The 23,984-nt window shown below is 53.1% G+C and overlaps 1 protein-coding gene and 1 long non-coding RNA gene across 2 annotated transcripts; one reads left to right on the top strand and one right to left on the bottom strand.

Moving 5' to 3' along the window:
- Positions 1 to 208: 208 nt before the first annotated feature.
- Positions 209 to 6,962, bottom strand: LOC147963792 (uncharacterized). The gene is made up of 5 exons (XM_087529709.1): positions 6,378 to 6,962; positions 4,326 to 6,272; positions 2,068 to 2,477; positions 770 to 1,952; positions 209 to 550 (listed from the first exon to the last, which is right to left on the bottom strand). The coding sequence occupies exons 1-5, from the start codon at positions 6,960 to 6,962 to the stop codon at positions 209 to 211; spliced, it is 4,467 nt and encodes a 1,488-aa protein (XP_087385835.1).
- Positions 6,963 to 20,044: 13,082 nt separating this feature from the next.
- Positions 20,045 to 23,524, top strand: LOC147963791 (uncharacterized). The gene is made up of 3 exons (XR_015608907.1): positions 20,045 to 20,398; positions 21,872 to 21,946; positions 23,255 to 23,524. It is a non-coding gene; the product is annotated as an uncharacterized LOC147963791 (long non-coding RNA).
- Positions 23,525 to 23,984: the final 460 nt, after the last annotated feature.

Genomic DNA, 23,984 nt, shown 5'->3' with positions numbered 1-23,984 from the left:
ATTGGGCGAGGGCTGGAGCGCGGCGGCCGGCGGCGAGGCGCCGTCCTTGCGGCTGGGGCGGCGGCGCAGGAAGGAGGTGGCTAGGGTTAGAGTTCCGGCTCCTCTGGGAGCCGGGCAATAGAATAGTCTTATTGCTTAATTCTCGAAATAGTCTTACAACTTGTATATATAACCATAATCTGAAAATAAAACTAAGATAACTTGAGGCCTAAGCCTGCCCAGTGGGCCCCCTGCGGCCATAGACCTGGCCGGTCATAACATCTCTCCCTGCCTGCGCAAACAACTCGTCCTCGAGCTGAAAGTCGGGGTAGTGCTGGCGGAACTTCTTGCGCTGCTCCCAAGTAGCGTCCTCCTCTGGTAGTCCGGTCCACTGAATCAACACGTACCAGGAGCCTCGGCGCAGCTGAGCCTTCAACGCCTTCTCTGGATCAGGAAGCAGGCGCCCGTCTGTGATCGGTGGAAGTGCCGGCGGTGCCGCGGATGGCTCACCGCGGAATGGCTTGAGCAGCCCGACATGGAAGACATCATGGATCCACACGCCTGCCGGAAGCTGAAGACGGTAAGCCACTTTCCCAATGCGTTCCAGGATAGCAAAGGGACCGGCATAGCGAGGACCGAGCTTCTTCCTCGCGCGTGGGTCCAAGGACTGCGTAGAGCGGTGAAGTAGACGCAGCCAGACCCAATCATCCACCGTGAACTCCGCCTCGCGATGGTGGCCATCATAGTAATGTTTGGCCAACTGCTAGGCCTGTAGGAGTCGTTGCTGGACCTCCGCGAGCATCTCATCACGGCTCCTCAGAAGAGCCCCGGCTGCCTCGGTCCGTGCCAAGGCCGGATCAACCGGAAGGATCGGCTGGGGTGGCCGGCCATACACCACCTCAAAGGGCATAACACGGAGGGCGGAGTGATAAGAAGTGTTGTAGCAGTACTCCGCCCACGAGAGCCAGTCCACCCATGCGCGAGGGCGATCACCTGTAACACAACGCAAAAACATGGCAATCACCTTGTTAACTATCTCAGACTGGCCGTCCGTCTGAGGGTGGAAGGCGGTGCTCAGGCGTAGCTTCACGCCCGCTAGCCGAAAAAGGTCGCGCCACACGTGTCCCATAAACACGAGGTCCCGATCACTGACGATCGAAGAAGGAAACCCGTGGAGACGGACAATGCCATCGAAGAAGGCCCGTGCGACAGATGCCGCTGAATAGGGATGGCCAAGTGCGATGAAATGAGCATACTTGGAGAAGCGGTCGACCACCGTGAGAATGACGGACTTGCCGCCCACCTTGGGAAGGCCCTCGATGAAGTCCATGGAGATGTCCGCCCAAACCTGAGACGGGACCTCCAAGGGCTGAAGCATGCCGGTCGGCCGTAGAGTCTCCGTTTTGTTGCGCTGGCACGTCACACAAGACCGTACCCAGTCACGGACCAGGGCACGATCACCGGGAATGTAGAAGTCGGCGCGGAGACGATGGAGCGTCTTCTGCACGCCCTCATGGCCCGCCGAGTGGGCGAGGCGCAGCACCTGCTGGCGAAGATCGTCGTGCGCTGGAACGAAGACCCGGCGCCCATGGAGAAGTAGGCCATCGGCGAGGCGCCACGGCTCCTCCAGCTCTCCCGTCGCCAGCTGCTGCTGCAGGAGGAGGGAGTCGGCCACGGCCGCGGTCGCCCGTCGGATGTCGGTGTAGAGGGCGAAAGAGGGCCCGGTGAGGATGCAGAAGGCCGCCCCCGCCGCCGTACCGTCGTCCACATCGGCGTCACGCCGAGACAGGGCGTCGACGACGGTGTTAAGACGACCCGGCCGGTACTCGATAGTCAAAGCCAAAGAGTTTACTGATCCACTGGTGCTGGGGTACCGTCGAAAGCCTCTGATCCAGCATGAACTTGAGGCTGTAATGGTCTGTGCGGATCCGGAAGGAACGACCCCAAAGATAGGGCCGCCAATGGCGTACTGCCTGCACCAACCCAATGAGCTCACGCTCATACGCCGCTAGCTTAAGATGGCGAGCGACAAAGGGGCGGCTGAAGAAAGCAAGGGGTCCATCGCCCTGATGCAGAACCGCACCAAACCCCGCACCGGAGGCGTCGCAGTCGACGGTGAAGGGGAGGTCGAAATCCGGCATCTGCAGTACGAGTCCCGTCGTGAGGGCCCCCTTGAGGGCCTCGAATGCTGAAGTGGCCTCCTCATCCCAAGAGAAGGTGTCGCGACAGAGGAGACGCGTGAGTGGGGCCGCGATGAGGCCAAATTCCCGGATGAACTTCCGGTAGTACCCCGCGAGGCCAAGAAACCCGCGAAGAGCCCGCGGAGACTGCGGAATCGGCCAGGCGGCGACGAACGCCACCTTGTCTGCGTCCATGGCCACTCCCTCGGCCGAGATGACGTGGCCGAGGTAAGCGACCGAAGGCGTCCCGAACGAGCACTTCGAGCGCTTAAGATGAAGATGATGCGCCCGAAGCTCGTTGAAGACGATGGCCACATGCTAGAGGTGCTATGCCCAAGAGGCGCTGTAGATAAGGGCATCTCCAGCCGCGCCCCCAGGAAGGCCTCCCCAGGCGTTTTTTTTGTGCTGGCGCCGAAAAATCGGCCCATTCGCGCCCCCAGGAGCTCGATTTTCGCCGGCTTGGGCCGAAAACAGCGCCGGCGGACCCAGGCCGAACCCGGCGCGCTGGGGGGCGCCCGGGGGCACCGGGACGAACTGTTTTGGCGCGAAACAGCTGCGGGCCCGCCGCGTCAGCGACTCTACCCTCTTCTCGCCCCTTCGTCGTCCTCATCGCCTCGTTTCCCGTGGCGAATCAATGCCAAAGCTGTCGCGCTGCCGCGCCGGTCAGCCTACGCCATTGATGCCTCACGGGCGGCGAAGTGAAGACCGGATGACGCGCGTCCCTCGCCCTCCCTCGCCCGCCACACGTACTCACGGCGGCTCGCGCATGGGCGGCGCCTCGGCCTATATAAGACGCTCCCCAGCGCACTCGGCGACTCGTACTCTCTCGCCGTCGTTGTTCCTCCCTCTCCTCTCTCTCGCCGTCGTCGTTCCTCCCTCTCCTCTCTCTCGCCGTCTCCAGCACCCATGGCCGAGCGCTTCCCAGGCGACGACGCGGCGGCGAACGGCTTCGGCCGCCGCCATCTTCACGAGAGCGAGGCTCGCCTCCTTTTCGAGGCCGAGTACCCGGTCCCGCCGGACATGCGGGTACCCAGGACGTGGAGGATAAGCGCCGACGGCGTGCCGGTGCCCTCGATACCCACCGGCGCGGCGCGGCGTGTGGAGATCGCACGCATCCGCTCGTCCCTACCGCGTGCGGCGAGGGAGGGGCCACGGTACGTCCCCGACAGCCCGCTCTGGGAGCCCTACTTCCGCCGCCGTCACGCCGAGCAGCTCGAGGCTACCAACGGCGTCGAGCCCTCCGGCAGGCTCAACGCCGTCGGCCGGTGTCGGTGGTGGGGCGTGCCCGGGCGCACGTTGGAGGCCGTCCTCGAGTACATCGAGGGCGGCAACACGCCGCGCCTCGAGTACCCAGCTCTCCCGTCCTTCACACGCCGCCGGGGAAGCTCCTGGACCCCGAGGCGCATGGAGACCGGGGGGTCCTCCTCCTTGTCCGGCGGCTCCCCCTGCCTCCACCTCCGCCCCGTCAAGCCGGAGCCCCAGGGTGCGCCTGTCAGCGCGCGTACCCGCAGCTCTAGCGTCCACATCAGCGACAACGCCTCCCCCACCAGCCACTTCGTCCTCGTCAAGCCCAAGCCGGAGTCCAAGCCGGAGCCCAGCCTCCCCGTGGAGTATGAGGAGATAGCCCGGCGCGGCTTCTCCGACGAGGACGCCCTGCAGTGGGCGCGGGACGACTACCTCCGCGACGAGATGGTCCGGCAGCGCCGAGCCCTGGAGGAGATCGCCGCCCGCAAGCGTGGGCGCGAGGACGAGCACGGCGTCGTGGTCCTCAGTGACGACGATGACGACGCCCCCGGACCGTCCATCCCGCCGCGCCAACCGGGAGAGGGATGCAGCAGGGACGGCGGAGGCGTCGGCGGGGGCGACGACGACGACGACGGTGACTACACGCGGTTCTACCGCCTCCTCGGCATGTAGAACCGTGTGGGTGGGCGGCGAGGGAGACGGCGGGGGTAGCCCGCGGTAGTTTTTCCCTTTTTTGTAAAGTATGTTTAAATTTGAATGAACTCGCCGATGTTTGTGTTAAATTTGAGTCGTGTTTGCACCGAATTTAAACATTTTAAAAACCCGTGGGGGGCCACGACTGGGGGGCATCACGCCCCCAGTGCGCGGTTTAGCGCCGGTGCGCCCCCAGGGGGCGATTTTTGCCCCTCCTGGGGGGCCAACGGCTGGAGATGCCCTAAGAATGTCATCAAAGAAAACGAGCACAGACCGACGTAAGTAGGGCCGGAGGACATCATTCATCAAGGCCTGAAATGTCGCCGGGGCGTTGGAGAGGCCAAAGGGCATCACCAAGAACTCGAAGTGGCCGTGATGAGTCCGAAACGCTGTCTTGGCGATGTCGTCTGGATGCATGCGCACCTGATGATACCCCGACCGGAGGTCCAGTTTGGTGAAGAAGCACGCCCCATGTAGTTCATCTAGGAGTTCATCGACCACCGGAATAGGGAACTTATCCTTAAGTGTGAGAGCATTAAGGGTGCGGTAGTCGATGCAGAAACGCCACGTGTCGTCCGACTTGTGAACGAGGAGGACCGGCGCCGTGAATGGTGATGTGGAGATCCGGATAATGCCCGCGACAAGCATGAGTGCACACTGCCGCTCCAACTCGTCCTTCTGCAGCTGGGGGTACCGGTAGGGCCGTACTGCCACCGGCGCCGAGCCCGGCAGGAGATGAATACGGTGGTCGTAGACCCGGGCCGGCGGAAGGCCCTGGGGTTCCGCAAAGAGATCACTGTGCTGCTGCAGGAGGTTATCCAACAACGGATGCTCGACCTCAGTGGTAGCCGCGGCCAGCTGGAGCGGGGGCGACGCTGGGGCGCCTCCAACGCCCTCCCACCGGATGCGGCGGCCGAGGTGCCAGAAGGTCATCGTCAGGGTGTCGAAGTCCCAAAGGATGGGTCCGAGAGTCCGCAAAAAGTTGACGCCGAGGATGAAGTCGAAGCAGCCCAAGTCGATGCCGGCACAAGTGATGGTGAAGTGCTCGTCGCCGATAGTAATGGGTACATCCCGAGCGAGCCCATGGCAGCGGAGGTGGTAGCCATTAGCGACGGTGACCCGCAGCTGCTCCCCGCCTGTCGGCTGTAGCTCAAGGCGCCACATAGTAGCCGCAGGTAGGAAGTTATGTGTAGAAGCCGTGTCCAAGAGAGCCACCAGAGTCTCGCCACAGATCGTGATCGGTATAAGCATAGTACGCTCATTACGGATGCCGGCCAACGCATGAAGGGAGACGACAAGGGCCGTAGCCGGCGCGGGCACGGGTGCCGGCGCGACCTCGGCGGCGGCTGGGTCGCCGAGTCCATCATCGGGGGTATCGTCCTCCGTCTCGTCGGCCGTCTCCAAGTAGAAGAGGCACGGGCAGACATGGCCCGGGGCATAGGGTGCGTCATAGTTAAAGCACAGCCCCAGGCGGCGGCGCTCGAGCTCCTCTGCCTGTGAAAGGCGCCGGAAGGGCCGCGTCGCGGCCGGGGTGGTCGCCGGCGAGGCGGCTGAAGGTGCTGGCGCGGGCGGCGGGGGCCGTGGAGGCAGTCGGCTCCCCCGAGGTGCTGCTGGCCGTGTCAAGGCCTGGGCATGCTCCTCGAACGCCCGAGCGTAGTATACGGCCGTCTGTAGGTCCTGGGGCCCCTTCATCTCGACATCCACGCGGATGTGGTCGGGAAGGCCGCCGACGAAGAGCTCAGCTCGCTGTAGTGACGTCACCCCTGGTGCGTGACACGCCAGAGCCTGGAAACGGTCGGCGAAATCCTGGACCGTGGAGGTGAAGGGTAGGTGGCCCAGCTCGGACAAGCGGCTGCCGCACCATGGTGGTCCAAAGCGAAGGAGACACAGCTCACGGAAACGATCCCAGGGAGGCATACCGCCCTCGTCCTGCTCGAGGGCGTAGTACCATGTCTGGGCTGCACCTCGGAGGTGGTATGAAGCGAGCCAAGTGCGCTCAGACGCAGGTGTGCGCTGGCCCCGGGAGAACTGGTCACACTTGTTTAACCAGTTAAGAGGGTCCTCCGAGCCATCATACGTGGCGAAGTCGATCCGGGCGAAGCGAGGTGGTGTCGGGGTCGATGCGCCAGTGCCCACCGGTTCGACGATGCGGAGGGCGGAGGGCGGCACGCCGTCCTACAGCATGGACACCGACGGTTCTCCGGCCTCCGTGTAGACCGGCGGTGGCGACGTTCCGGTGAGCCATGCCAGAATCGGAGAGGGCGACGGTGGGAACTGCACCTGCTGGATCGGGAGTCCCCCTGGAGGGGCCTGACTCAGGCCGGCGCTGGGTGGCGGGGACGTCGTGGGAGCTGGTGCAGCCGGCGCGGGCCAGACCGGCCACGGGGCGGGGGCGGCCGACGCGGGTGGCACCGCGGGCGCTGGTGCAGGCCATTGCGGCCAGGCCGGCGCTGGGGCGGCCGGCGGCTGTAGCGTCGGGTAGCCCCCAACGAGTGCTGCGGGCACCGAGTACCACGGAAGAGCCGGGGGGCTGGAGGGCACAGGAGGCGGGAACGGCGAGGGCGGCCCGTACGGGCTGGCCAGGAAGAGCCGGATGCCCTGGACCGCGACGACCAAGTCGTTGAGGACACCCGCCATGGCCTCCGGGGTGTAGTGGGCTGGTAGGGTTGAAGGGGATGGCGGCGTAGGGGTGACGGGGGCCGGCGGCTGGCCGGTGGGCGCGTCGGAGATGAGTTCCAGCGGCACCGATGGAAGGTCCAGCGGCCCCGTGGCGAGTGGCGATGGCACGGCGGTGGTGGTGGTTGGTGGAGCGGCGGCGGTGGTGGTGGTTAGAGGCAGCGACGGCGATGGTGGTGAGGACGACATAGTCGAACCTGAGCTGGCTGATACCAAGGTGTTAGGAGCTAGGGTTCTGCCCTGCCTAGGGCGTAGGGTGTAGGGGAAGGAGGGAGTTGGGCGAGGGCTAGAGCGTGGCGGCCGGCGGCGAGGCGCCACCCTTGCGGCTGGGGCGGCGGCGGCGCAGGAAGGAGGCGGCTAGGGTTAGGATTCCGGCTCCTCTGGGAGCCGGGCAATAGAATAGTCTTATTGCTTAATTTTCAAAATAATCTTACAACTTGTATATATAATCATAATCTGAAAATAAAACTAAAATAACTTGAGGCCTAAGCCTGCCCAGTGGCCCCCCTGCGGCCATAGACTTGGCCGGTCATAACAGGTGGTCACTCTATTCTCTGTGAAACTTTCTATTTTGGTTCGGCTGATGGTTATGTTGTTTGCCCTGCGTGGCATTAGACGCTCTCGTTGGCAGTTGAATGATACGGTTCGGTTTAGCGCATCTAGGCCGCAGCTTTGCATTGCTATGTTCTCCGGTCTGCCATTTCGGGTAGACCCGATCGCTTGGAACAGTCATGGAGACTTGCGTTGCCCCGTTTTCCTAATAAAAATGGGGTGGGGGGGAAACCCTCTTGATCAAAAAACAGGGAATTTTGTGGTACATATGATGCGATCTGGCTCATATTCATTGTTCGAAGTTTTGCTAGTTTTTTTGTGAATTAGAGTTGTAAAAACTTTATCCTGAATGCACCTCTTCATGCTGACATCTGTATGAGTGCAGCCAATATTACTGTAAAGCCAGGAATTTTTGTTCATGCTTTTACGTGCACATACATATAGTTTTGGGAGACTGTAATTCTGTATGCTAATTGCCATTTGAAATGTCACCAGGTTTTCCGTCGGCATTGCTGGCTAAATCAAAATTGGGATGTACTTCTCATGTCAAATTGTGTGTCCTTTTTCTGGTTACTTTCAAAGGCTTATCAAGTACCTATTGTTGTAGCAATGGAATCTGCAAAAACTTGGCAAATGCAGATGAACAAGGAAGGTTTTGGTACACCCATAAAGAAAGCAAGTGTTCCTGACATTGTAAGTCAATTGCTTTCACCAACCATTGCCGTATTCTGTTCAGTTATTTGTACATGATGATGTCATTAACTATTGTGCTCATGTTTTATACCAGAATGTGAAGATAATTTGAAGCCTAATGTGGGGATGCCATTTGAAGGGCTGAAGTCTGTGGAGGAGTTCTACAAGTCTTACGCACATCACTCTGGTTTTGGGGTTCGTATTGGACAGCAAAAGAAGTTAGAAAATGAGCTAGTTCACTGCAAGTGACCATTGTTGTGTTCAAGGAAATACACAAAACGAGGGGATAAAAATAGTTACTGAATTTTTCAATCTATGTAATGGATGATTAGTTGTGTTTATTCTCTAGCTTTTGTCTTATTTCTATCACATTGGACATGTGCTTAATTCAATATATATAGTGGTCATAACATGCTACTGAGTTCCAGTTGTGTATGGTGGTTTGGAAGCTTGCTCTTGTTTATGTATGTGTAATGTGTTCATGAAAATCTGATTGCAGACAGAGGCACCAGGTTTCCAAGGAGCAGCAGCAAACTGTTTTATCCATGGATTCTTTTGTGCTGCTAGCTACTGTTAGCTTGCATCACGTGCAGAAATCTTGAAGATACATCAGAGTAGTAGCATTTGAGTTATATTGCATCATGTAGTATGTAAGGGACACCTCAATTGCCAATAGGAACAAGTAATAAGAAATAGATGTTTATTTCTTCATTTTCATTCACAACTCTGAAGCTGCACGTACACCCAACAAGAGTTGCATTCTACAAGCTCACAATCCACATTTAGAAGAACAAGAACAAGTAGTACAGGCATTCAGAATCTCACTGTCCAATACTATATGCATTCAGAAATTTCGTTGTTGTTGCTCTGCAAGGGAGTCTGCAGCAAGTCGCATCACACAGTTGTGCTCGCTACCAACACAAGTCTGCAGCGTGTGCAGAGGTTACGGCCGTCAGTGGCCTCGGCGGCTGGGACAATGACGAGGCAGACGACTGCGCAGGTTTGGGCGGGCGGTTGCCTCGGCGGCAAGGACTGTCGACGTGCTGGACGATTTCGGAGTGCAGAGGTAACGGCCGTCGGTGCCCTCGGCGGCTCGGCCGGTGACGAGGTGGACGATTGCTAAGGTTGGGGCCGGCGGTTGCCTTGGCGGTGGTGACAGCCAACGTGCTGTACGAATGCGGAGGTTCGTCGGTACCTGCACAGGGCGAGCCAGATCGGCGGGGCCGTCGGGAGAGCAGCGTCGGCGGAAGGAATTGGGAACAGAAAGTTCTGTGATGTTTTTCATTGTCCAGGCGGCCAGGGGGCACTTTTGCAAATAAGAAATCTCGAGGCGGGCGGTTTAGTGCAAAAGTACATCCAAATAAGGAGATACACACGATATAGATCGGATGATCGAAATACGAAGGATGCAAAGATGCACGAGGGATGCCGGATTCACAAGATATGACGCCCAAAACCACCATCGATCGAGATTCGAGCTCCACCGACTGCACCCAAACGCTCCGTCTCGCCAGCCGCCAACCATGGAGGAGGAGGAGGCAGCAGCGGCGAGACCCACTCGCAACGAACAGGAATCCCATGGAACCGCGTGGAAGCGGGCATGGAGTGGCGACTATGACGTGAGCTCCGGCGATCTCATCAGCCACCTTGCCGACGCCCTCCTCAGAACCATCATCTCCCTCCACCCCACCAAGGACGGCAGCCGCACGCAGATCCTCTCCCGCCGATGGCGCCTTTTGGCCGTGTGTCTATTTGACTTGGGATATTTTAGAGAACTGCCTTTGCTTACTTGAAGTGCTTTATTTACATGTTTGGTAGTGCTCCTACAAAGAATATGCAAAGAAAATGTATGTATGTTCATATGCAAAGAATATGCAAAAGTTAGAATTTTTTATGTTCATAGAATTTTTTTGGTGATATTGTAATATGAACATTTTGAATATGGATGGATGGATGAACATTTTTGTAGATGATGATGATGATGATGATGATGATATATGAAAACTTGGTCAATTTGTTTTGTAGTAGATGATGATGATGATGATATATGAAAACTTGCATTAGAGAGATGCTCCCATATTTATTTTATATTTTTTGATAATTTTTAAACTGTTAAAAGTTTAGCAACCCTTAACTAGTTCTGTAGCAAGCTATGATATATATATATATATATATATATATATATATATATATATATATATATATATGGTCGCGCTATTCGTCACCCTGGGTGAGAAATAGTTATTCTTCACCCCCCTCTATTTTACCATCAATGCACCATAATTTTACGTTCCGTAATTTTTGTCTTATTTCGACGCAAAAAGGGACCGTAAGAAAATATATAATTGCCGTAAAAAATATTTATGTTATGTAAAATTACAAATGTAAAAACATAGTCTAAAATACACATAAAGTACAAATTTTCTTGTCTTATGACCTATATTTTTATTTTCTTATGTCAAATTTTACGTAGTGAATCAATAGGAATGTAACTATTTGAATTCGAAACGTAATTTAATTATGAAATGATCGTAAGATTACCTCGGGTGAAGAATAACTTATTCTGCACCCTGGGTGATGAATAGTCAACTTTATATATGAAAACTTGGTCAACTTTATATTCTTTTGATAATTTTTAAATCGTTAAAAGTTTAGCGATCCTTAACTAGTTCTGTAGCAAGATATGGTAGACACAGTTTTACCTATATATATATATATAACTTGGTCAATTTTTTTGTAATGGATGATGATGATGATGATGATGATGATGATATGATGATATATGAAAACTTGATGATACGATGATATTATGTTTTGATGTTTTAGATGTTTTATCGAGTAGGAATTTTTGATGTTTTAGATGTATATATGTATGTTTTGATGTTTGAATGTATTAAAAGTTTGTCATATTGAAAAAAGTTTGAATGTTGCATATTTCACGATGCAACATTTGATTCAATGCAACTAGATGCAATAATTTTGATCATATGTCAAAGTTTGAATTTTGACATATGCAACATTTGATCATATATCAAAGTTTGATCATATGTCAAAGTTTGAATTTTGACATATGCAACATTTGATCATATGTCAAAGTTTGATCATATGTCAAAGTTTGAATTTTGACATATGCAACATTTAATAAGGGATTTATCAAGAATGCCCCCCATTAATAACAGATTTATCAAGAATGCCCCAATTATGGATGTGCATAATTAAGTTGATCCATATTTTTCCTGATCTCATCTACGCTTCTATATGTGCATGTTCTTTTGTGTCAAAGTATTGAAGAAATCCATGGTTTCATCATTAGCCAAAAGTAACAGGCGCATGATGGTACGAAGCTCTCCAAAGTTATTTTGGAACGGAGTCCTGATAGGATAATTTGCCTTTTGGTACGAAGTTCAGCAAAGGCCTTCCAAATAGCGATATTCGGAAGGCTCTTGCTGAACTTCATACCAAAAAGCGAATTATCTTATCCGGGACTCCATTCCAAAACAACTTTGGAGAGCTTCGTACCACCATGCACCTGTTACTTCCGGCTAATGATGAAGCCATGGTTTTCTTGAATCCTTTGACACTACACAACGTGACATATAGAAGGGTAGATGAGATCAGGAAAAATATATGGACCATTTTCTGCACATCTAGAATGGCGCCATTTTGTTAAATCCCTTAAAGGTTAAGAGAATCCCTTGTTTGACATTCATGAGAGAGGCGGTCCGGACGTCGGACATTCATGAGAGAGGCGGTCCGGACGTCGGACATTCATGAGAGAGGCGGTCCGGTCCAGTCACCGGACATGTCATGTGTGATAGGTAGTATTTTTTTTTGTTCATAGAAAACTCCGGTAACTCTTCAACACGAGGGGGGACGTCGATCAACCACCTCTTGCCCGACCAAAACCTAGAAGCATTGAGGCCACCCCAAACCCTAGAAGCATTTCTGAGGCCACTCCAAACCCTATAAGTGTCGAGGCCACCCGAATTTACAAAGTTAAAAGAGCGTTGTCGAGGCCACCCCAAACCCTTGAAGCGTTATCGAGGCCACCCCAAACCCTAGAAGCATTGTCGAGGCCACCCGAAACAGTAGAAGCATCGAGTCCACTAATATGATTCCTTGTTGTGATTAGCTAGCTAGGTCTATGTTTGCCACTAATATATCCATCTCTCATGTTTGTATATTAATTGCCATGTTGTAATATTTGCAGAAACTATGGATCAAAGAGACTTAGAACAAGAAGAGTTGTTGGGGGACATAATCCGCGACGGACGTGATGTCTTGTCGGTTCTCAACGACACCGATGGTCTGGAAGGAGAGGATGATGGCTCCGGTGATCAAACAATGGAGGAGGAAGGACATGATCATGACGCCTCCGGTGACTGAATGGCGGAGGAAGAAGGAGACCATCATGATGGCTCCGATGACCGAACGGAGGAGGGAACTATTGCAAAGTCCGGCGAGGTATATATATATTAATTAAGCCTGTACTGACTAATTGATGCATTAATTGTTTTGGTATGTACATATATTAACGCTTCTTTCTTCTTTTATAGCCCTCCGGATCGAGCCAAACTTCCGTAATGATACGAGGCCCGAAGAAATGGTTGCGCCGGGATGAAAGGTTCACGATCACACAACTCGCGAACGATGGCCTACCGATTGAACCCAAGCGGACCAAGGACACATTTTCTGCTCAATGCAGAGCTATTGTTAGGGACAGCATCCCGATCAGCATCCAGCAATGGAATAAGCCTAAGGACGACGACCCTGAAGTTTCTTATGTCACGATAGACAGAAAGATGATCTTTGGACCCTGCTGAAGGCAAATTTCACCCTACTGCTAGAGGATGATCCGAATAAGCCAATGATAGAGCCACAGGTCAGGGCGTGTGCTCTTAAGAAGATGGTAGATCTATTCAGGAGGTGGAGAAAAGAGTTGAAATCAAAGTTTGTCGACAAAGGGAAGACTCCAGAATTCACCGCCCGATTTGAGAAGATAAGAGATTACTGGCCCGCATTTGTGGCCTACAAGACATTGGACAAGAGTAAGAAAATGTCAGAGATAAACAAGAACAATGCTGCAAAGAAGAAGTTTCACCATCACACGGGGTCGGGTGGCTACCTCAAAGCCCGGCCATTGTGGGACAAAGCTAAGAATGACGTGCTTACTAAAGGGGTCGAACCAGAGCCATTGAACTGGCCAGACCGTTTAAGGACTTGGTTCTTTGGGGTTGGGGGAACTTTGGACCCTGAAACAGGGGAGTGCCGTTGGGCAGATGATCAACTTGCAATACCCGTCAAGAAGCTTCATTAGTATATCACCGCAGCTCAGGAAGGGACGTTCATTCCCGACAGAGAGAAGGACGAGTTGGCTGAGGCCCTCGGGAATCCTGAGCATCCTGGACGAACACGAGGCACATCAGGCTCCGTCCGTGGGTGGTTCGGTTTCCCGACGCAGGCGGTTACAAAACCCGGGAGAGAAAGAGGAAAGCGAAATGCAGAAGCTCAATGCAAGACTAGTAAAGCTAGAGGAACTTGAGAGCGAGCGAGCTGTCGGCCAACCATCTCAGCGGCACGAAGCTACCCCAGAAGCAACCCCGCCATCTCAGCGGAGAAGCAGCGTGGCTTCCACGGAGCTCATTCAGCTGGACTTCACGGCTCCTAGCTACCCCATGGATACTATCACGGAAGCTCAACATTGCCAACTTATGACAAAATGGCAGAACCTCACTTTGAAGGTGGCTGTCGGCTCTGTTGCACCTCCTCAACCTGACATAACTTTTCATTGTCGTCGTATTCCACATGGCTATGCTGTTGTGATGGTGGATGAAGTAATGGAGGGATTTGAGGAGCTCGAGCTTGACCGCCCTACAGGTGAAGGGGAGAATCAGCTGGTTAATGCTTTGAGGAGTACATGTCTATGGAGGAAGGAGTACATCAAGCTTCTAAACTGGACACCTCCTCCTCCTCCTCCAGCGAGTCAGGGCACTCCGCCTCCTCCTCCTCCGACGACGACGATGAGTGATTAGGGCACTCCGCCTCCTCCTTCGCCTGCTCCGGCGCGTTGGAGCACTCTGCCTCGTCAGCAACGACAGAAGACAGCCGCCGCCGCTCCGGCTCCTCTGACGCGTCGGAGCACTCCGCCTCCTTCTCTGCCTCATAAGCAACGACAGAAGAGAGACGCCGCCGCTCCGACGGCTAGTAGTACAAGCAGTGGCGGGATGCAATTCAGATATGGTCCATCTCTCAAGCCTCCGGAAAAGTTACCATATGAGAGGACAGAGAAGGAAAACGCAGAGATCTGTGAAGCCGAAGTGAGGGACTTTTTTGCAAAGAAACCTCCACCTCCAAAGGAGAAGATAGATCCAGTGAAAGCGAAGCGCACTATCGATGCCCTGAAGCGAGCACCACCGCCTCCTCCGGATTCCAACTATGTTCGCTGTCTTAAAAAGACATATGAAGATGTGCGGCGGTCGGGAAGTGAGGGAGTCCTGGATTAGGGGGTGTCCGGATAGCCGGACTATACCTTCGGCCGGACTCCTGGACTATGAAGATACAAGATTGAAGACTTCATCCCGTGTCCGGAAGGGACTTTCCTTGGCGTGGAAGGCAAGCTTGGCGATACGGATATGTAGATCTCCTACCATTGTAACCGACTCTGTGTAACCCTAGCCCTCTCCGGTGTCTATATAAACCGGAGGGTCTTAGTCCGTAGGACAAACAACAATCATACCATAGGCTAGCTTCTAGGGTTTAGCCTCTCTGATCTCGTGGTAGATCTACTCTTGTACTACCCATATCATCAATATTAATCAAGGAGGATGTAGGGTTTTACCTCCATCAAGAGGGCCCGAACCTGGGTAAAACATCGTGTCCCCTGCCTCTTGTTACCATCCGCCTAGACGCACAGTTCGGGACCCCCTACCCGAGATCCGCCGGTTTTGACACCGACATTGGTGCTTTCATTGAGAGTTCCTCTGTGTCGTCACTTTTAGGCCCGATGGCTTCTCCGATCATCAACAGCGATGCGATCCAGGGTGAGACTTTTCTCCTCGGACAGATCTTCGTATTCGGCGGCTTTGCACTGCGGGCCAATTCGCTTGGTCATCTGGAGCAGATCGAAAGCTACGCCCCTGGCCATCAGGTCAGATTTGGAAGTTTGAACTACATGGCCGACATCCGCGGAGACTTAATCTTTGACGGATTCGAGCCACAGCCGAGCGCGCCGCATTGTCACGATGGGCATGATCTAGCTCTGCCGCTGAACAGTGCCTTGGAGGCCGCACCTGTGTCCGCTCCAACCCCTAGCTCGGAGCCGATCACACCAATCGAGGATGGGTGGTTAGACACCACCTCGGGGGCTGCAATCTCTATGGCGATTGAGCCGAACACCAGCCCTATTCTCTGTGAAGCCCGTAACTCCAAGGAGCCGGACTCCTCTCCTGACTCCGAGCCCTCCGCGCCCCTACCGATCGAACCCGATTGGGCGCCGATCATGGAGTTCACCGCCGCGGACATCTTTCAGCACTCGCCATTCGGCGATATCCTGAATTCACTAAAGCCTCTCTCTTTATCAGGAGAGCCCTGGCCGGACTATGGTCAACAAGGTTGGGATGCGGATGATGAAGAAATTCAAAGCCCACCCACCACCCACTTCGTAGCCACTGTCGATGATTTAACCGACATGCTCGACTTCGACTCTGAAGACATCGACGGTATGGACGCCGATGCAGGAGACGATCAAGAACCAGCGCCTATAGGGCACTGGAAAGCCACCTCGTCGTATGATATATACATGGTGGACACCCCAAAAGAAGGCAATGGCGATGGAACAGCGGAGGATGACCCCTCCAAGAAGCAGCTCTAAATCCCGCCAAAGCAAAAACGGTGATTCAGGCACGGGAGATAATAACACCCCGGACAGTGCCGAAGACAACCACCTCCAGCAAGATTCAGCACAGGAGGATAGAGAAGCCAGCTCTCATGAGAGAGCGGCAGACAGAGAGGTCGAGGACGATAATTATATGCCTCCCTCCGAAGACGAGGCAAGCCTCGACGACGACGAATTTGTCGTGCTGGAGGATCCCGTCGAACAAGAGCGTTTCAAACGCAGGCTTATGGCCACGACGAGCAGCCTCAAGAAAAAATAGCAATAGCTTAGAGCTGATCAAGATTTGCTAGCTGACAGATGGACTGAAGTCCTTGCGGCCGAAGAGTATGAACTCGAACGCCCCTCCAAGAGCTACCCAAAGCGCAGGTTGCTACCCCAATTAGAGGAGGAAGCACCTAAACCAACATCACCAGCGCATGATGCGGCCGACCGGCCACCCCGTGGCCGTGACAGAGAGGCCTCTCGGCCCTCCACTCAAGCCGCACCCCGGCGCCGCTCAAAAAATACCAAGGCATGGGAAAATGCGCCAGACCTGCGAGATATATTGGAGGACAAGGCAAGGCAAACAAGATCTATCTACGGATCACGTGGGTGCCCCACGACACGAGACGGTACTCGTCACGCCGGATACAGTAAATCCGGCCGGGCCGAACACAGTAGACAAAGCTCGTTTGAGTTGCGTCGTGATATAGCCCAATACAGAGGCGCCGCACACCCACTATGCTTCACAGATGAAGTAATGGATCATCAAATCCCCGAGGGTTTCAAACCCGTGAACATCGAATCATACGATGGTACAACAGATCCCGCGGTATGGATCGAGGACTATCTCCTTCATATCCACATGGCCCGCGGTGATGACCTACACGACATCAAATACCTCCCACTCAAGCTTAAAGGACCAGCTCGGCATTGGCTTAACAGCTTGCCAGCAGAATCAATTGGTTGTTGGGAGGACTTGGAAGCCGCATTACTCGACAATTTCCAGGGCACTTATGTGCGACCACCAGACACCGATGACCTAAGCCACATAATTCAGCAGCCAGAGGAATCGGCCAGACAATTCTGGACACGGTTCCTAACCAAGAAAAATCAAATCGTTGACTGTTCGGATGCAGAGGCCCTAGCAGCCTTCAAGCATAACATCCGCGACGAGTGGCTGGCACGGCACCTAGGACAGGAAAAGCCGAAATCCATGGCAGCCCTCACGACACTTATGACCCGCTTTTGCGCATGAGAAGACAGCTGGCTAGCTCGCAGCAATAACATGACCAAGAACCCTGGTAATTCAGATACCGAGGGCAGCAGTGGCAGGTCGCGTTGCAACAAGCAAAAGCGCCGCATTAACGGCGACAATGCTGAGGATACGACAGTCAATGCCGGCTTCAGAGGCTCTAAACCCGGTCAGCGGAAAAAGCCATTCAAAAGAAATACTCCGGGCCCATCCAGTTTGGACCGAATACTCGACCGCTCATGCGAGATACATGGCACCCCCGAAAAACCAGCCAATCACACCAACAGAGATTGTTGGGTGTTCAAGCAGGCAGGCAAGTTAAATGCCGAAAGCAGAGACAAGGGGCTGCATAGCGATGACGAGGAGGAGCCCCGGCCGCCGAACAACAGTGGACAAAGGTTTTCCCCCACAAGTGCGGACGGTGAACATGATATACGCAACCCACGTCCCCAAGAGGGAGCGGAAGCGTGTGCTAAGGGACGTATACGTGATGGAGCCAGTCGCCCCAAAGTTCAACCCATGGTCTTCCTGCCCGATCACTTTTGATCGAAGGGACCACCCCACTAGCATCCGTCATGGCGGATTCGCCACATTGGTTCTAGACCCAATTATTGACAGATTTCACCTCACTAGAGTCCTTATGGACGGCGGAAGCAGCCTGAACCTGCTTTACTAGGATACAATGCGGAAAATGGGCATCGATCCCTTGAGGATTAAACCCACTAGAACGACCTTTAAAGGCGTCATACCAGGTGTAGAGGCCAACTGTACAGGCTCAGTTACACTTGAAGTGGTCTTCGGATCTCCGGATAATTTCTGAAGCGAGGAGTTAATCTTCGACATAGTCCGTTCCGCAGTGGCTATCACACACTGCTCGGGCGAACCGCATTTGCCAAGTTCAATGCGGTGCCGCACTACGCATACCTCAAGCTCAAGATGCCAGGCCCTCGAGGAGTCATCACGGTCAGTGGAAACACCGAACGCTCTCTCCGAACGGAGGATCATACGGCGGCTATCACAGCGGAAGTACAAAGCAGCCTCTCAAGGCAATTCTCCAGTCCGGCCAGTAAACGTCTGGACACCGTCAAGCACGCCCGGAGTAACTTACAACAAGACCGCCTGGCACGTTCCGAGCAAGCGTAGCAATGCGTCCCCAACCCCAGCCCTCGCGAACTTGCGAAACCAGTGTTGCGCATACATAAGTATGCTCTGGAAATACCATGGGCACAGGGGGAGGGGCACCATCATGGCACGCCCGAAACGTGGCTTAAACCGCACTAGGGGCTGCCGATTTCTTAATTTTCTCTTATTTTCAGGACTCCTTCTTCGGAAGGCTTGTCCGGCAGTACAATTGCCGCACAAATGATACAACCAGGGAAGCAGAAGGCTACGCCGCACTATGGGACTCTAAGGTGGTCTCTATAACGAGCAGTATACCTGTTTCACATACCATTCCGCAGCTCGCCCCTGGAAAGGACACATTAAATAGTCCTAGTTTTTGCTTATCGCACTATTTGTATCGTTCTGCTTTGATCGCAACTTTTTTAAATAAACAATGCATAGCTTCCATCTATTATTGCATTACTCTTTTTTACGAATATATGTTCATTAATGACATGTTGCACCCGTACACTTTGGTACGGCCAATACGCCAGGGGCTTAAGTACCCCACAATACGGTGTGAGAAGTCCGAACACTTTCACAAGTGCGGCACCCCGAACTTATAGCATTATATGCATCGGCTCCGAATCATGTCTTGGGTCAATAGTTGGGTTTGCCCGGCTCCTATGTTTTGGTACCTTACGTTCTGTTATATCGGCTAAGGTAGCACTAGGAGAACTACTGCGATTGTGCCCCAGTTGAGCTAGGCTAAGCACCTCAGTAGAGAAAGCTAAAACTGACCGTCATGATGAGGCGAGAGCTGGTCGCTGTTCGAGAGGTTTTTGAGTCCCTAAAGACTTATGCCGCTTAGAGCGAGGAGTCGGCTTTGTCCGGCCTAGGCGTGGATAGCGCCCCGAACTCGGTCTTCCGAACACTAGGGGCTTCGCCGAAATTTAAAATTATAGAATTCTATGGCTAAGTGAGAGTGTTCAAGTATTATAGTCCGATTTCCTTGTTCGTTGTGTTGAGCGCCTCCCTCGAAGGACCCAAGAATGAGAAAAAAGCGCTCATGTTTATCCCGAACACCCCAGCACTCGTGGCATGGGGCAGAAGCCGACGACTCGCCATCTCTCAAATTTGATAAACGGCTGCACAAAAGGTAATATTTTAAATTCAAAAGCGTTGCTTAGAGCATATGAACAAGTTTTCTGTGACGCCCGGATAATTAGGCTACAGAAAAACTCTGCTAAGGATGCCACGTCACCTCCGTTACTGTTGCTAATCCCTCGTTAGTTCAAAACCCGATTCAAAATTCAAATTCCAAATATGGCATACAACAAAAGTTTTCAAACAATAAAACAAAAAATGTTCGGTTTGTGGCAATTAAATCATAGGTAATATTGGTAGAGAAAGAACATTTCTATAAAATAATTAAATGCACTATGATAATTAAAACAGTAACTAAAACATTAATTAAATGCCTTTTCTAAATTATAAAATATTAAAACATTTTAATTAGGGGTCAAACTTTTTGTAGCCGTGGGTTAGATGATAATACTAATTTAGAAGTTTATTTTATCCTTTAATTAAACTAAAATACATTAAAGACTAAAAGAGAAATGATCAAAAGGTAAAACAAAAAAATAACAAAAGTAAGGGAACCCCCCCCCCCGTGCTGGGCCTCAGCCCAACTGGTCATCCAACCGGCTAGCCCAGCATCCCCGGTCCCTCCCCTCTCTCCTGTTCGTGCGACCGAGTCGCTACAGGGCAGGTCGCCCCGGACCACCTTGCCGGCACCGACGCCGGGAAGGGATAAGGATGCCACGCCCCGACCCCTCGATCCCATTCCCCCACTCGCTCACCACTCCACTCTCCTCTCCCCTCGCTCCCTTTTCTCGATCTGGACCGGCCCGAGCGATGCCATGGCTTCCCCGCCATCATTTGCGTAGCCGCCGGACTCCTCTCGCCTCGCCGTCGAGTCCACGAGCTTCGCCCGCCTCTGCTACGTCATCCTCGACCATGAGTCTGAGCTGGGGAGCTCTGCATCGAGCCCCACGACGCCTTTCCTCCTCCTCGGGTCGCCGGCGAACTCCGTTGATTCCGGCCACCCTGCTGCTACTAATCTATCGCCGGCCTTTCTTGAGCCTCTCGGTGAGCTCCTCTCCCTCTCCCCTCACTACCCCGCTTCTCTCCACGCTCGTAGCTACTGTTCCTGTCGTGGCCGTACCCGCCGCCGTCGTCGTGTCCGTAGTCGTGGCTATGCTCGCCGACGAGCTTGCCCGAGCACGCAGCCGTGCTCCCCGCAGTCCCGTACGCTCATCGCGTCTAGCCGCGTCCACCCGGGCCCCGTGGCCGTCTCGCTCCTGCTCGCCCGCACGCAGCTGCTGCCGCCTTCGCCTGCAACTCTGCTGCTGCGCACGCTCGCGTCGGCCGCCTCCCCCGTCCTCTGGCCACACCGTCGCGGGCCGCCACTGCCGCTCGCCCCGCCTGATGCGTGCGAGCCTCGCCCGGCCTCTTTCTTCTGCCGCCCGGTCGCGTCCGCGTCCTGCGCGCCCTGCCTCGCCTATGGCCGCGGCCTAGCCGGGAGCACCGCTCCCAGGCGCTTCCCGGCAGCCGCCCGCGGTCCTCTCGCTACTTCTGCCGCTCACTACTTCTGCTGCCACTCACTACTTCTTCTGCTTATGCCGCGCTGCTCACCACCGCACGCGGCCGACCGCAGCCGGTGCCTGCTGCAATGCTGCACAGCTTCAGTAACATTCAGTTACTGTAGCTATTGCTAGTTTTTCATTTTCTACAACGATTAACCCTCTAGACGGCCCCTAAACAGCGACTAAACGACTTTTAACTGGAGCAAAACTATTATGGGGAGGTAGTACACTTGACAATGCTCAAATGTTTCCATTGGACCAAATCCATTTGGTGCATAGATTAAATTCGTTGAAAATCACAAAATGCTATCTTTGTTAGCAGGAAACAAAACTGTGTGCATGAGTGTGTTGTGTGTGTGCGTGGGAGGCAGGGCTGGCTCACTGCCAAGTGGGGATGGCCCTGATTAGTTTAGGTTGATTAAATACTTAGTGGTCAGAGTAGTTAGACTAATTAGTACTACTTAGGATAATTGCTAGCCTATGTCATGTGGCCCCCTATGTTAATTTTAACCCCTCCATTTTAGTTTAGTCGTCAATTAAATTATGTGCCAATGTCATGTGGGCCACATCCCCCTTTTTGACTAGTCATTTTGACTTGATCAAATTTGGATTAGATTAAATAAAAATATTCCAGAAAATCTTTAAATTTTTGATAATTCATAGAAATAATCCTTTGCTCGGATGAAAATGTTCTCTATATGAAAGTTGCTCAGAAAAATCCAACGAATCCGGATACGTAGCCCGTTCGTCCGCCACACATCCCTAACCTATCGAACTCGCAACTTTCCCTCTCCGGTTCATCTGCCCGAAAACGCGAAACAATGGGAATACTTTCCTGGATGTTTCCCCCCTTTGCCGGTATCGCCTATCCCTACGTTAGGTCACCCCTAGCAACGTATTGCCGCGTCTTGCTTTGTGTTACATTTGATTGCTCTGTTATTTATTTTGTTCCCCCTCCGTTACTTCTTTCCGGTAGACTACGAGACTGACGCTGCTGCTGGTACCCCGATCGACTACGGTGTTGACGACCCCTCCTTGTCTGAGCAACCAGGCAAGCCCCCCCCCCTTGATCACCAGATATCGCCTACTCTTCTCTATACTGCTTGCATTAGAGTAGTGTAGTATGTTACTGCTTTCCGTTATTCCTATCCTGATGCATAGCCTATCCTTACTACTACTATTGATACCATTACCTGCTATCCTACTGCTTAGTATAGGATGCTAGTGTTCCATCAGTGGCCTTACACTCTTGTCCGTCTGCCATGCTATACTACTGGGCCGTGATCACTTCGGGAGGTGATCACGGGCATATACAATATACTTTACACAGTTACCTTACCTGTGATACTGTTCGGAGATGGGGGCTGAAGGGGCAGGTGGCTCCATCCCGGTAGAGGTGGGCCTGGGTTCCCGACGGCCCCCGACTGTTACTTTGAGGCGGAGCGACAGGGCAGGTTGAGACCACCTAGGAGAGAGGTGGGCCTGGCCCTGGTCGGCGTTCGCGGATACTTAACACGCTTAACGAGATCTGGGTTTTTGATCTGAGTCTGGCCATTTGGTCTATACGCCCTAACCATCTACGCGGGAGTAGTTATGGGTATCCCGGCGTCGTGGTATCAGCCGAAGCCTTCGTGACGTCAGCGACTGAGTGGCGCGCGCCGGATTGGAACGTAAGCCTACTCTTGTATTAAGGGGGCTAGTTCTGCTTCCGGCCGCGTTCGCAACATGCAGGTGTGCTAAGGGCGATGGGCCCAGACCCCTATGCGCTTAGGTTTAGACCGGCGTGCTGACCTCTCTGTTGTGCCTAGGTGGGGCTGCGACGTGTTGATCTTTCGCGGCCGGGCATGACCCCGAAAAGTGTGTCCGGCCAAATGGGATCAAGCGTGTTGGGGTATGTGGTGCACCCCTGCAGGGAAGTTAATCTATTCGAATAGCCGTGATCTTCGGTAACATGACGACTTGGAGTTGTACCTTGACCTTATGACAACTAGAACCGGATACTTAATAAAACACACCCTTCCAAGTGCCAGATACAACCGGTGATCGCTCTCTCATAGGGCGACGAGGGGAGGATCATCGGTTAGGATTATGCTATGCGATGCTACTTGGAGGACTTCAGTCTACTCTCTTCTACATGCTGCAAGACGGAGGCTGCTAGAAGCGTAGTCTTCGAAAGGAATAGCTATCCCCCTTGTTCCGGCTTTCTGCAGTTCAGTCCACATATAATATCCTTATTCCAGTTGATACCAATGCATACATATGTAGTGTAGCTCCTTGCTTGCGAGTACTTTGGATGAGTACTCACGGTTGCTTTCTCCCTCTTTTCCCCCTATCCCTTCTACCTGGTTGTCGCAACCAGATGTTGGAGCCCAGGAGCCAGACGCCACCTTCGACGACGACTCCTACTACACCGGAGGTGCCTACTACTACGTGATGCCCGCTGACGACGACCAGGAGTAGTTAGGAGGATCCCAGGCAGGAGGCCTGCGCCTCTTTCGATCTGTATCCCAGTTTGTGCTAGCCTTCTTAAGGCAAACTTGTTTAACTTATGTCTGTACTCAGATATTGTTGCTTCCGCTGACTCGTCTATGATCGAGCTCTTGTATTCGAGCCTCGAGGCCCCTGGCTTGTAATATGATGCTTGTATGACTTATTTTTTTATTTGTAGAGTTGTGTTCTGATATCTTCCCGTGAGTCCCTGATCTTGATCGTACACGTTTGCGTGTATGATTACTGTACGATTAAATCGGGGGCGTCACAAGTTGGTATCAGAGCCGACTGCCTGTAGGAATCCCCCTTCCACACTCCTTGGCCGAAGTTGAGTCTAGGCATTGCAAAAACTTTTACTAACATGGCTGTGTGCCTTACGGGCCCACGTCACCATTGGGTGGTATTAGGATATTTTACTCCTTGTCTACAATCTGGGACTCTGATCTCTCTTCTATTCGGGTTAAATGATTTTGCTAAAATCCAACTCTAGGTTCTCGTTACCACTTCCTGCCGGAGAGCCCTTTAATACGGATGATCGACTGCTTCAACGAAAGATTCTGACAATACTCTCGGATGTTCCCTCGATACCTTGTGCCATC

This window comes from Triticum urartu, chromosome 6A, assembly GCF_056163025.1.
Source record: "Triticum urartu cultivar PI428250 chromosome 6A, HENAU_Tu73, whole genome shotgun sequence".
Taxonomy (NCBI): Eukaryota; Viridiplantae; Streptophyta; class Magnoliopsida; order Poales; family Poaceae; genus Triticum; species Triticum urartu.
Note: the sequence above shows the minus strand (reverse complement) of the source record. Positions and strands in the feature narration are given on the sequence as shown.